This window comes from Papaver somniferum, chromosome 1 (genome assembly GCF_003573695.1).
Source record: "Papaver somniferum cultivar HN1 chromosome 1, ASM357369v1, whole genome shotgun sequence".
Classification (NCBI taxonomy): Eukaryota; Viridiplantae; Streptophyta; class Magnoliopsida; order Ranunculales; family Papaveraceae; genus Papaver; species Papaver somniferum.
The window spans coordinates 228,433,343-228,448,642 of NC_039358.1; the positions used below are offsets into that span (position 1 = coordinate 228,433,343).

The 15,300-nt window shown below is 35.9% G+C and overlaps 1 protein-coding gene across 1 annotated transcript; it reads right to left on the reverse strand.

The window, feature by feature from the left end:
- Window positions 1-2,884: 2,884 nt before the first annotated feature.
- LOC113271467 (serpin-ZXA-like) lies at window positions 2,885-4,315 on the reverse strand. Its single transcript, XM_026521335.1, has 2 exons — window positions 3,860-4,315; window positions 2,885-3,742 (listed from the first exon to the last, which is right to left on the reverse strand). Exons 1-2 carry the CDS (start codon window positions 4,313-4,315, stop codon window positions 2,885-2,887), a joined length of 1,314 nt encoding a protein of 437 aa, XP_026377120.1.
- Window positions 4,316-15,300: the final 10,985 nt, after the last annotated feature.

The following is a 15,300-nucleotide window of genomic DNA, read 5'->3' on the forward strand; positions in this document are numbered from 1 at the left end:
TTAGGAATCCTAAGTGGATGATCAGTAAAATGATTTACTTCTTGGTCCTTTATATAGATTGATTTAGCCCATCGAGACTATAAAAGCGCGGGGAAAGCGGGGTTAATTGTCCTTAAAGAAAACCTTAATGTTTGGTGCACATCTTGATGCGTTCTCATAATGAATCACCTTAATTTTAGTAGCACATTATTCTGATGGTTTGTCTTTAATTAGATATGGTTGAAGTTGCTGATTGGTTCTCTCCACTGTAGGTGGATTTGATACTGCACATGTTGCAGCTCAGTGGGTTATGACCCTAATGACGCACCTGATGTTAGTAATTAATGAGTTTTATCCGGCTATGAAACAAAATCTAAGCTAAACAATTTTGTATCGTTAGCAGCTGTGACTTGATAAGAAACTAAACTAAACAATTTTTTTAGTTTATCACCTTTCGGGTGATTGTATCCTTATTTCAAGTCTTGAAGTGGTTCGTATCTCAATTTTGTATTTTTTTCTTTTTTCTATTTATAATGTATTTTGTATTATATAAAATGGCGAAAAACGCTGACATATACAGCCTGCTCCTATCTAATAATCAAGGTAAGATAATCGATATGTTTTTACTCCTTTTAGTAATCGATTTTTTTGTTATTCTTTCACTGAAGATTTTTCTCTATTATAAGTAGAGATGCACGGTCACCACTACTGTTTTAAGTTTACAGGTTATCATCTTCATTGTCTACTTGGTGTTGATCGGCTACAGTTTCCATTAAAGAAGAAAGGTATCTCCTTCATATCTTATTAAATATGATCAAGGAGGCACGTAGCTGCGATAAGTTAAAAACTATTAGTGGGGTCACTCATACTACTTCCAGAGAAATGTGTGTGCTCTTGGATTGCTCTCAGATGACAGCGAGTGGCACGAGGAACTAAAATAAGCATCAACGTAGAAAAAGTTAACTTGCAATATGACAGTAAAGTTTGAAACTCCTAGATGCGCGGCAGTCGACATTGGACGAGTACTTGGTACTCTTATTCAATAGGTATGTTGCAATAATCGGAGCATAAAGTTAAGAGGAAAAATAATCCTAAAGTTCTTCAATAGTAATAGAAAAATAGAAGGGACAAATAGAAAGTGTAGAAGTTAGAAACTTAGAATGTTTTGTTTATGGGGTGTAATTAGTGTGCAAGATGCAAAAGTCTGCGAAGGAGCTGGATTCCTGTAACCTTTTCTTGAAGAGGCAGCAAAGAGGGAAACCTCACATGTTTATGGAAAGCTGATATTATTGTTTTTTTATATATTTTGTTATCTCTTACTCCCTATTATAGTTCATTTCGTCAATCAAAGTGACTGACCGATATAAAATTTTATATATGCTTGGAGATTATATTTTCTTTCATTTGATCATTTCTTCGTGATATGTTGTCTGCACTGCATTTTTCTCATGCTGTATTGTTTAATGGACCTAACGGATTTTCCATTTTTATTCCTTTTGGAATATTTTATTATATTCTACTTATGCATCATCTCCTTAAATGGTTTTTGCCTTAGAAAATGACACTAATGGTATATCAATTTTACCGTGTGCAATGAAGACAAAGCAGGCAATAATTGCGAATATCTGATATGTCTAAGGTGAGCTTATACAATATTCTTTTGGTATGCCTTACTCTATTATAATCTTCTGCCTTCCATTTTACTCATGGACGTGTGGTTAATATTTTAGGACCATGGACCAGTGTATTGCACCAGCAAAAGTAAATGTCTAAATATTTTTTCTGAAGCTTTCTAACAGATGGAAATTACGAAACATAATTAACACCCGAAAGATGCTTGGCGTCAACTGTGCTACTTTGGTAGTTGGAATTCTACTTGCAATTGTGATGAAGGTCATTCAATAACATACAAATTTTCCTTCACCATATCGCTGCTTACTGTTTTTACCTAAGTTGTCAAATAAGCACGTACATGTTTTCATGCTTGGAACATTTTAAGTTGTTTTGGGTAACGAACTAAGGATATGAGTCGGATGGCTTATTTTAACGATGACTGTTAGCGAAACCGAATTCAGGCGTCCCAATTTTGTGCAGAAACTTGGCGATACCAAATAAAAAATGCATCGGGATCAAATCAGGACGGGACGAGGCGAAGCCGAGCTTTACCAAATCAAATCGGGACAGGGAGAGACGAAGCCGAAGCCGAGTTTTACCAAATCGTATCGGGACTGGGCGGGGCGAGGCGAGCCGAAACCCAGCTTTACCAAATCATATCAGGACGGGACGAGGCGAAGCCGAGCTTTACCAAATCAAAAATATGGTTCAAAGAAAGAGGCAGTGATGCATTGTATTTGTAGTTGGTGCATAACTATGCCATTCTATTTGTAGTTGTAGATTGAATTGGTGAACCAAGTTTGCGAAGCCGTCCGGACGTAGCACGGGCACAAAATCTAGTCCCATTCTTCAATATGCTACAAAAACATCATTAGAAAAACATGAAAGGGCAAGCATAAGAGAAGTTGCTTCAAATTAAAATTAAAAACTAACTTCAATGGAATAAAATCATCGATAAAAATTTTGAATCTTCAAAAACAGAAAAGTTGGAAGTAAAAGAGGAAATTAAGGTTCTAAATTACTTGATGATTCTAAAAAGAGAGCTAGGGAGCTAATTAATCCTATCTCACGCCGTCACGTTTTTAACAAAGGATTAAGGACATGCCCCATGAATAACACCACACCACTTTGCTCCTTTCTATAATGAATATGAAAGAATGATCTGCCACAAAATCGACAGGAGGAGGTGTATGACGTTTTTAACAAAGGATTAAGGACATGCCTCATGAACAATACCACACCACTTTGCTCCTTTCTTATAATGAATATGAAAGGATGATCTGCCACAAAATCAACAGGAGGAGGTGTAGGACGTTTTTAACAAAGGATTAAGGACATGCCCCATGAACAACACCACACCACTTTCCTCCTCTCTTATAATGAATATGAAAGGATGATCTGCCACAAAATCGGCAGGAGGTGGTGTAGGTTCATTGGAACCCATCAAAGGCCCACAAGCAACAGTAGAGGCAGCAGCTTCAGTTCCTTCTTCATCAATTTCAACAAAACACTTGTGAAAAACATTGGATACATGAAGCTTATTATATTCACCACTACTACCATCAGTATTCACCATCTCTGTCGATTCTGCTTTGGACTCATCAAAAGGAAAAGCTATACCCAATTCCTGGAGTACTCTGGATGCTTCAAAATCAAAAAAGATTCTAAATTTCGGAACCTTGAATTTGCCCGTTTTCACCAAACTCTGATCTGCTTGGACATAGCTATTCAGAAAACCATCCGGATTAGAATTCACCTTTGTGATAAGTTCACCAAGCCCATCTCGTTGCTCAGGTAATATTATATACATAGAAAAACTCGGACCACTAGCATCTTTGTTTGTACCTGAACATCTGTATGGGAGTTTAAGTACTCTGAATGTATCATAACAAGTGATATATTGTCTCTTTTTGGACGACATGAAGGGAACTTGTACTGTTGTTTCCCCATCCAGGAGATAAAACTTCGATTTCTTGGTTAGTGCTGGGTCAAATTGATTATAACGGTTCCAACGTCCTTTGAAATAGAGTGCATTTGCCAATAGAATCTTTGTATGTTCATTGACTGCATCAGCAGGAATAAGATTTTTAATTAATCCATTTGTTTCCTCTTGAACCCATGTGTTCACCGTGTTCTGCACCTCTTCGCTCTATTAAGATAGATTAAAAAATCATCAAATAAATAGAACTAAACATGGTATTATGTTAAAAAAAAAACTTTAGAGAAAAGAAATTGATACAGGCAATAATAAACAAAATTCTCTTACCTTATGTTTGAAATCCACGGTCCTGGCACTTGCTTTATATACTGAGGTGGCAACTTCTTTGAATGAAGGCTTGATGGGACAAGAATTTTCAATCCAAACACCACTAACAAAACAAAGTGTGGGTTCAGTTCCTAGTTCGTGTAGCCATTCAATGAGTTGAGAATTAACAGAATTTAGATGGTCGAGACTTTCAGAGCTGAGGAAGCCTAACATCTCTTTTAAGGTTTCACCACTTGCTCCGGAAGCTATTAAACCTAGAGCCTTGTCGATTGAGAACGGAGAGAATACAAAATTCCTGTTGTCTGACTCGTTTAACCAGACATCTTGTACTAGTTTTATACATGAATTGGCAGCTGTGCGTTCCATCATAGTTTTTCTTATTGGTGATGGTGATCTATCAATCCAAATTATTCTTACAGAAGGCGCTAATCTACGCTGTAATTTCAATGACACCATGACTGTTGCCCAAACCCTAAACTATACTTCGCATATATATATATTGAACGTTGTTCGATTTGAAGTTCCCTAATATATATAGAACGTTGTTCGATTTGAAGTTCCCTAAAATTCCCAAAACTTGTTCTCCAAGTTTAAGGTTTGTTCCAAAAGTTTGCCAAGCAAGATGAAAATAATTAGAATTACTTGGAAAGAACAGGTTTGTCAAAAATCTTAAACTATGCTTCACATGTAAATGTAGAGAACCCATGCTAGATATTAAGGATGCTTTATGTTGAGTCCAAATACGTTGGTAACCTATTGAGAACTGCCAAAGGAAATAACCTATATACTTGTGAGGCCAATTCCTTGACCAAATACGTTTCATAGGACAAGAACAAAAGCTTCATAACGAACTGCTGGTGACTGACAGATTTGACTGTAGACAAGGAGGATTCAACAAGTGGTTGCAAACGAATTTACAAGTGCAGATAAAATTTGGACCAAGACAATTCCTCTCATTGCTCTCAAAGTGTCGCATTTCATCTTGGTCAATTCTATGGGGTGCTATCCCAACCAATTTGGCAAGAAGGGGAATCCAGGTGAGATATCTTACCAATGTTCTATATTTAGGAGCCAAGACGAGGGGGCCTAACATATTCTCGTTCATTGTGACTACACCGGCAGGTTTGATCTTACTTCCTAAACCAAACCATACGTTTGTCGCCAACAAGTTGTATTAATTCCTGGAGAAGGCACATACCTAATGAAATACACAATTTCATTGGGAACCAGTTACCCTATGCGATATGGAAGCCCATCTGGCTGGGGCTAAGTCGAAGAATCTTCCACAAAAATGATGGAGAAGTAGGAGAGACCATAGTAGCAGTAAAAAGTCTATTATACCAACGGGTTTACCGCAACGAGTCTTTAAACTTTAAGTATCCGTTCTTCGATGATTTGGTGCCGGCATGGGGATGTTAATGATTATCCTTCAAGCTGTTAATTTTAAGATACTACTATACGGATCTCTTTATGATTTGTAGGACTTCCATTGTTGTATCTTTATCTTTTTTCATTCAAATTTTAAGATACTAGCTATAGCTAAGCTTCTCCCTGTCTCCTGGTCCGTCACTGGCCGGCTGCCCAACGTTGGTAGTCAGTCAAAGTGTAAGCCATACTAAAAAGAAAAACAAGATTCAATTAACTAAAATCATCGATAAGAATTCTGATACTTCAATGAAAATTTGAATTTAAAGAGGAAAAGTTGGATGTTCTAAACTACTTAATGAAATTAAAAAGAGAGCTAGGAAGATGATCCCATGTCTTCATGGCACGAATTTTTACAGTGGATTAAGGACATGCCCCGTGAACCACACCACTTTGCTCCTCTCTTATAATAAACATGAAAGGATGATCCGCCACAAAATCGACACGAGGGGGTGGAGGAGGACGTGAACGAGCACAAAGGTACTTTATTCCCCCCAAAACAGCAGTAGAAGCAGCAGCTTCAGTTCCTTCCTCGTCAACTTCAACTAAACACTTGTGATAAACCCCGGAAACATGAAGCTCACTATAAAATTCACTATACTTAATATTATCATCAATATTCATCATCTCCGTCAGCTCTTGTTTGGATTCATCGAAAGGCAGAACTATTCCCAATTCGTGGAGTACTCTTGATGCTTCAAAATCAAAAAGGATTTTGAACTTCGGAACCTTGAATTCTTCCGTTAGAACATGACTCCGATTTTCTGGAACATATCTATGCAGAAAACCAGCTGGATCGGAACTCACCTTTGCTATAAGCTCACCAAGTCCATCTCGTTGCTCAGGTAAAATTATATACATAGAAAAACTTGGACTACCAGCATTTTCGTCACATTCGTATGGGAGTCCAAGTACTTTGAAGCTATCATAACAAGTAATATACTGTTCTAATCTGGACGACATGAAGGGAACTTGTACTGTTGTTTCCCCATCCAGGAGATAGAACTTCGATTTCTTGGTTAATGATGGTTCAAATTGATCATGGTCTTCCCAGCATCCTTCGAAATAGAGAGCATTCGCCAATATAATCTTTGTATCCTCACTGACTGCTCCGACAGGAATAAGATTCTTAATTAATCCTCTAGTTGAGTTCAACCCATGTGTTCACCATGTTTCGCACATCTTCCCTCTAATTAACAAATCATCAAAACAATATGAAACTTACAGCATGTTTGGTTCAAAGAATTGGATTCCTGGCAATCCAATTCCGGGGGAATGTGACCGATTTCGGGAACCAAACGGTCCAAACCAACTCTATGTAATTGAGAATTTTGATTCTTAGGAATCAAATTCCCTCAAAAATAATAGATTTTCATTGCATTGATTTAGTAGTGCAATGGAATTGGATTCCAAGGTAAAAACAAAAGAAATTGGATTACCTTAACCAAATGCTAATCTTTTGGATTTGAATCCAATTCCATGGAATTCAATTCCAAGAATTGGATTACCTCATAGTTAAATTCCTAGGAATCCAATTATTCCAACCAAACGAGGTGTTAACGGAGAATTTATTGGTTTAGGCAAACCGTAATTTAAACATCATAATTTAAAACGAAAAGAATAACCTCAAGGAGGCTAATAAGGATGTGTTCTATATAGTTTTTGCAACAAAAATAAACAAGGGATTAAGAACTATCTTACCTCATTTTTGAAATCTCGGCTTGTGCTTTATATACTTCGGAGGAAACTTCTTTGAATGAAGGTTTAATAGGAGTAGATTTAAAACACCACCAACAAAAGAAAGTTTGGGTTCAGTTCGCGGTTGACATAACGATTCGATGAGTTTAAAATCAGCAGAATTTAGATTCTTGATGCTTTTAGCGTTGAGGAAGCTTAATATCTGTTTTAAGGTTTCTCCTCTTGCTCCAGAACCTAGTAAACCTAGAGCACTGCTAATTGAGAACGGAGAGAACACAAAGTTCTTATTCTTCGACTCGTTTAACCAGACATCTTTAACGAGTTTCATACATGAATTGGCGGTTCTTTTGGTGATCGACATACCTAAAGTTAATGTCTTATGAGGGAAGCTCTGTTTTTAGTTTGTTCATCGGTGTAGAAAATATGATATCAAAGACTTAATGAAAAGAACACAAGACTAAACTCAAACAAGCTTCACTTAATTCATATGTTTCCACTGATGGCTTAACAACCTATTTATATGATTCACAAACTTGACTCTCAAGTAAAAACACTTTCCTAATAAAAAAAAACTGTAATAAGAAACTTCTAGACAATTCTCACGCAAGCAAACTCTTAAAACAAGTAATACTTGTAACCCAAGTAAACTTCTAAAAACTGTACCATGGATCAACAACACTTGTTTATCCATCCACTTCATGTCAACTGTACCAGTTGATCCCACCACATTGGATCAACTCTCATAGTTGATCCACACTACTTGGATCAACAACATTGTTGATCCCTTTTGTCTTCTTTATAGTATCTTGGTTTATTTCTCAACATCCTCCCTTAAACCAAGATACTCTTTGCTAATCATTTCCAACTTTCCACGCAAGTAAATGAAAGTGTTAGACTTCAAAGAATTGGTGAAAATATCTGCTACTTGCTCTTCACTCTCAACAAACTCCACAGCTATCTCTTTGTTACTGACAAACTCTCTGATGTAATGATATTTAATATCAATATGCTTACTCCTTCCATGAAGCACATGATTCTTAGTTAATGAAATTGTAGACTTATTATCACAAACTATTGTTGTTGGTGACTTCTGTTCTTCAAACAATGACTTCAGCATCATTCTCAACCACACAGCTTGTGTAGCACAATTGCTAGCAGCTATATACTCAGCTTCTGTTGTAGATAATGCAACAACTTGTTGCTTCTTATATGACCAAGAGAACAAACCAGTTCCCAACTGAAATCCATAACCTGATGTGCTTCTTATTCCTTCTGTATCACCATCCCAATCACTATCATTAAATCCAACTAGTTTTGGATCTTCTGAAACATTATAGAGAATTCCCATACTTATTGTACCTCTAACATATCTCAGAATACGTTTTGCATCTTGTAAATGTGATTGTCTGGGTTCTTCCATAAATCTGCTAACCAATCCAACTGCATACATGATATCAGGTCTTGTAACAGTCAAATATCTCAAACATCCAACAAGACCTTTAAAGTCTGTTGAATTCACAAGCTCTCCTGATCCTTCTCTTGTCAACTCCAGTCTCTCTTCTACTGGTGTTAAGATTGGATTACAATTATCCATCTTGAAACGCTTCAAAATTCCTTCAACATACCTTTGTTGGTTAATAAAAATTCCCTTTTCAGTTTGTTGAACTTCAATGCCAAGAAAATATGACATCAATCCAAGATCTATCATCCCAAACTCCTTCACCATATCCTCCCTAAATTCCTTGATCATCTCAGAACTATTTACAATAAATATAAGATCATCCACATACAAACACACTATAATATGATTGCCAAGATCATCAACTTTCAAGTATAAAGTATGCTCATGTAGACATCTTTTAAATCCTTTCTTAATGAAATAAGAATCTATTCTTGTGTACCAAGCTCTTGGTTCGTGTTTCAAACCATACAAAGCTTTGTTTAGCTTGTATACTTCATTAACCTTCCCCTCCATAATGTAGCCATTTGGTTGCTCTACTTAAACTTCTTCTTCCAACACTCCATTCAAGAATGCTGACTTCACATCCATCTAAAATATCTTCCAATTCTTTTGTGCTGCTAAAGCAATGATCATCCTTACTGTATCAAGTCTTGCACCTGGTGCAAATACTTCTGAATAATCAACTCCTTGTCTTTGCCTATAACCTTTAGCTATAAACCTTGCTTTCTTTCTATCCACTTCACCATTTGACTTGTATTTTGTTTATAAACCCACTTAACACCTATGGGTTTCTTCCCTGGTGGAAGTTCTGTTAGTTCCCATGTATCATTCTTCTCAATTGACTTCAGTTCTTCATTCATATCTTGAATCCAACCTTGTTCTTTTAATGCTTCTTCATAAGTTACAGGATCACAATCTCCAAATAGTGCAAAATTCACTACTTCATCATCAGTATCTTCATCATATCTTGATACAATATAATCATTCAACCTAGCAAGTATGATATTCTTTTTTCTTCTTGGTCTTGTAGTTTCTTGTTGTTGTACTGTTTCTGTTCTTGCTTCTTCATGTTGCTCTTCAACATTATCTTGAATCTGCACTTCTTCTTCAACTTCAACTAGAACTGTTCTGACAGCAGCAGGTGGATCATCATTCCTTGTTGATCCAATATTATGTGGATCAACATCCCTTGTTGATCCATTGTTATATGGATCAACATAATTTGTTGATCCATTATTCCAGTTCCATTTTGAATCTTCATCAAAGATCACATCTCTACTTGTAAACACTTTTCCTGCTTCTGGGTTGTATAATTTATATCCTTTGGTTACTGAACTATAACCAACAAGGATACACTTCTCACTGTTGTCATCCAATTTCTTTCTTAGTTCTTTGGGTACATGTGCATATGCAATACACCCAAAAATTTTCAGATGTCTTACACTCGGACTTACACCTCTCCAAGCTTCTTCTGGTGTTATGATGTTCAAACTATTTGTAGGACATCTGTTGAGTAAATACACAACTGTGTCAACTTCATAACCCCAAAAACTTTTTGGAAAATCTTTTGTTCTTCTTATAGTTCTTTCCATCTCCATTATGGTTCTGTTCTTCCTCTCTGCAACTCCATTTTGTTGTGGTGTATATCTTGCAGTTAGTTGATGCTGAATACCATGCTTTTCCATAAACTTGTCAACAACAGTATATTTTTTTACCTTTATCAGTTCTCAAGATCTTGATACTCTTACCAATTTGTATCTCAACATAAGCTTTGAAACTTCTAAAAGCTTGAAATGCATCACTCTTTTGTTTAAGCAAATAAACCCATGCTTTTCTACTAAAATCATCAATGAAGGTTATAAAATAATTATACCTCCATGTGAAGTTACTTCAATAGGACCACACAGATCAATATGAACAATCTCCAAATGTTGATCAGCTCTTCTAGCTTTGTTGACTGGGAATGGATCTCTGTGATGCTTGCCAAAGATACAGTTTTCACATCTTGATTCTGGTACCTCTATGAAAGATAAACCTGACACCATCTCCTTCTTTGCTAAGTTTTGCAAATTGTTAAAGTTCACATGTCCAATCCTTTTATTCCATAACCAAGAGTCATTGTGCACACTGCTACTGTAACAACTTTCCTTTTGATGCTGAATGTTCAAAGGAAATAGTCTATTTTTAGTCATCTCCACTCTTGCTATCGATCTTCTTCTTCTATCTCTGATGAAACATAAACCATTGTAAATATTCATAGAATATCCTCTTTCAGACAATTGTCCCATACTTAGAAAGTTTTGATGTAAACCTGGAACATAATATACATCCATGATGTATGCTTTAGAACCATTCTTAAGAATAATCCCTATTCTTCATTTTCCCATAACTGGAATTGTTGAGCTGTTTCCAAACTTTATTGTAGATCTTACAGACTCATCCAAGCTTTCAAAAAAATCTTTTCTTCCACACATATGATTGTTGCAACCTGTATCCAAATACCACTTAAGTTGAGGTTGTTCTTCTGCTGTATGACATGCAAGTAGCATGTTTTCATCCTTATTTTCTTCTTCTTCTTCTTCTTCTTCTTCTTCTTCTTCTTCTTCTTCTTCTTCTTTTTCTTGGCTTTCTGCAATGTTAGCTTTGAAATTTGCTTTGTAATTGTAAGCAACTGTCTTTCTTGGTTTTGGACACTCAGTATCCATATGTCCAAAATCCCCACAATTATAACACTGTATTCTTGATCTATCAAATGGCTTTCTATAACTTCCATTATTTGATCTCCCTCCATTGTTATATCTTCCTTGTAAAACTCCAGTATTAGATTTTCCTTGATTGTTTCTCCAGCTAACTTGGCTTTGAAGTGCCTCTTCAACTTGTTTTGCAGCAGTTGTATTCTCTAGTAATCTTTGTTCATATGCTTGTAATGAACCCAATAACTTATTAAGAGTCATAGTTGCAGCAGTGTTACACTCTTCTATAGCAGTTACTTTTGCTTCAAACTTCTCAGGTAAGCTTCTTAAAATATTTTCAACAACTATTGGATCTTCTACAATATCACCATTAGCCTTCATCTCATTGACAAGATTTAATGTCTTTGAGAAAAAAATCTGATATTGTTTCAGTAGTTTCCATCTGCAGTAATTCATACTTTCTCTTCAAAGTTTGTAATCTAACCTTATTGACTTTGTCAGATCCTGTGTAGTAGCTTACCAAACCATCCCAAGCTTCTTTAGCTTGCTTAATATAAATAACTCTATCCATGAGAGATTCATGAATACCTTGATGAAGAATATATGTAGATTTAGAATTCTTCTTTCTGTTTTCAGTTAAAACAGTTTGCGCAGCTCCTTCAACTACAGCTCCTTCTGCTGGTTCTACATAACCATCTTTCACAATATCCCATACCTCTTGGTATGTGAAAATATTCTCCATATGCAACCTCCAGTGTTCAAAGTTTTTACCTTCAAACACAGGTACCTTAATTGAACTTAAACTCTTCATCTTCTCTAACTCAAACTCTTACCCACATCCCTAGAATCTGATACCAATACTCTGATACCAGATGTAGAAAATCTGATATCAAAGACTTAATGAAAAGAACACAAGACTAAACTCAAACAAGCTTCAACAAGCTTCACTTAATTCATATGTTTCGACTGATGGCTTAACAGCCTATTCATATGATTCACAAACTTGACTCTCAACTCTCAAAAGAAACTTCTAGACAATTCTCACGCAAGCAAACTCTTAAAAAAAGTAATAATTGTAACCCAAGTAAACTTCTAAAAACTGTACCATGGATCAACAACACTTGTTTATCCATCCACTTCATGTCAACTATACCAGTTGATCCCACCACATTGGATCAACTCTCATAGTTGATCCACACTACTTGGATCAACAACATTGTTGATCCCTTTTGTCTTCTTCATAGTATCTTGGTTTATTTCTCAACAATCGGAAGTTCCCCAAATATTCTCAAATCTTGTTCTCCAATCTATTAAAAGTTAGGGTTTGCAGCCAGCTAAGTAAGATGAAAAGAAAGGTTGGGATTTACGTTGTGTCCGGTCCTAGTTTTTCTTAATTCTAACGCCGGTAAACTCTCGAGAACCATATAGCGCAGGAAAAAGCCTATTTTGTGAAGCCAATTCCTTGACCAAATGCGTTTCTCAGGAATAGATTGCATGCGCCAAATTGTTTTACTCGGTTCCAACATCTTTCGAAATAGAGTGCATTCGCCAATATGAATATCTTGCACGTTCATGAACTGCTCCTTTAAGAAGAAGATTTTAACTAATCCATTTTTTTTTTCAACTACTCACTTGTCACCTTGTTCTGCACCTTTTTTCTCTAAATTAAAATAGATCAAAAAACATCAAAATAAATGTAACTTACTGAAAAATTTGTATATGTATTATTCACGGTAGAGGTTGTAACGCAACTGCGCAAAGCTAGCGGAATGACAAAGTAAACTAGCACTAGGCACACAGACAACAGTAAGTACTCACATAAAATCATGCGCCTAGCATGGCTATTAAGTTTACCTCTAATAGAGTAATAGCCAGGATAATTTTTTGGATCAGCGCACAGTTTTACAGGTTACAGCTAAACCGGTTATTTGAACGGGTACATGCGAGTAGAATGGGATAGAAATAAAGATGCAAACACCACCAGTAAGTTATCTTTCCTAAGTAACGAATCCCAGACTTAATCAAAACATGCATATATTGAGAAGCAAAATGTAAATATTTTGAGTTTGGATGACAAATTGCTGTAACAATAATAGTCACTGTCAAGTATGACCAATATATAGTGTTCAACTGTCTAAAATATATTCATAGGAAATCAAGACTTCAATCGATCTTTGGTATGTTCTACATTACTTACCGAACAAAATCAAAGAAAAAGAGAGCTAGGTAGATAATCTGATGTCATACGACCTCACGAATTTAATAAAGGATTAAGGACATGTCCCATGAAAAACACCGCACCACTTTTCTCTTCTCTTATAATGAACATGAAAGGATGATCTGTCACAAAATCTATACGAGGAGGAGGTGCACGCGCCATACATAAATCCAAACACTTCTCAAAAGCGGTAGTAACGGCAGCTTCAGTTCCTTTTTCATCAATTTCAATGAAATATTTATGAAAAACTTTCGAAACATAAAGGTTACCAATATCATCAGTATTCACCATCTCAGTTAGCTCTGCATTGTATCTATCAAAAGGCAAAACTACACCTACTTCCTTAAGTACTCTTTACGCTTCAAAATCAAAAAGGATTTTAAACTTCGGAACCCTGAATTCACCTGTCGGAACCAATCTCGAGTAGGGTGTGATATGTCTATGCAGAAAACCGGCTGCATCAGAATTCACCTTTGTTATAAGTTCAACGAGCCCATCTCGTTGCTCAGGTAAAATTATATACATAGAAAAACTTGGAGCACGAACATTTTTGTGCGTTTTTGAACATTTGTATGGGAGCTTATGTACTCTAAAGCTATCATAACAAGTAATATATTGATTTTTGTTTGATGACATGAAGGGAACTTGTACTTCTTTCTTCTCATCCAGAAGATAAAACTTCGATTTCTTGGTTAGCGACCGTTTAAATTGATTTCTATTCCAACATCCTTTAAAATAGAGTGCATTCGCTAATATAAATATTGTTTTATTATGGACTGCTCCATCAGAAATAAGATTTTTAATCAATCCATTGGTTTCCTTTTTAACCCATGTATTCACCTTGTTCAGCATCTCTTTGCTCTGATTAAACATTAAAATATCACAAAAATACTTAGGTCTAGTAACGGAAGACAATACAAACCAGTTTTGTAATAATTTTTCAAGATAAAACAAAACCCTAAACAAAGAGTCTTACCTTATTTTAGAAATCCACAGTTTCGGCTTTTGCTTTATATATTGCAGTGTCAACTTATTTGAATGAAGGTTTAATGAGATGAGATTCTTCAATCCAAACACCACCAACAAAAGAAAGTTTGGGCTGAGTTCGTGTTTCGCATAGTAAGTCAATGAGTTTATAATTTACAGAGTTTAGATGGTCGAGGCTGTCAAAGTTGAGGAACTCTAATATCTGTTTTAAGGTATCACCACTTGCTCCAGAAGCTAGTAAACCAAGAGAGGTGGATATTGAGAACGGAGAGAATACAAAATTCTTGTTCTTTGATTCGTTAAACCAAAGATATTTGACTAGTTTAATAGATGAATTGGCAGTGCTTTTGCTGCTATTGTTGGGTAGCTTCAATTCTTTCACAGTTTTTGGTGCTCGTGATCCATGAACGCCTTTGAATGAGGGAGGTTTTTGTTAGGAATTACACCTTAACTCTTCTGATCTTTAGGGTAAACAACGAATAACCAATACACCAAGAGATATGAGAAACACTTAATCAATCACACAAGACACAGATTTACGTGGAAAACCCTAAATCGGGTAAAAACCACGGACAAGAACACAATCTATTCAATTAACCACAAGGATGATTACAAAGAAGACTCTCACCTTCTCTCACAGCTCTCACCTTATTCGCAGAACAAGAAATTCACAAAGAGACCGAAAAATAGCTTTAGTTATCCCACTCTTAAGAACTCTTCACAACTGTGTCTTAGACTCTCCTAAGGTCACCTATTTATAGTAGACACCTCTTGTTCTCCAAGCAATCTGTTTCCTAATCTAAATTGGGAAACCATCCTCAACTAGGAATGTCTGACCTAATTAGGTAATACATCCTCAATAAAGAATTTATACTAAAACAAGAAGCTACCCATAAATAAAACTTCTAGAATATGCTAAATCTAGACAACTTCTAACAATCTCCACCTTGACTTGATT

Bases quoted from the DNA above. Each gene is read 5' to 3' on its own strand.
- LOC113271467 (XM_026521335.1), bottom strand. From the start codon at position 4,315: ATGGTGTCATTGAAATTACAGCGTAGATTAGCGCCTTCTGTAAGAATA. The intron at 3,743-3,859 runs GTAAGAGAATTT...CTATCTTAATAG, and splicing joins CCGTGGATTTCAAACATAAG to AGCGAAGAGGTGCAGAACAC.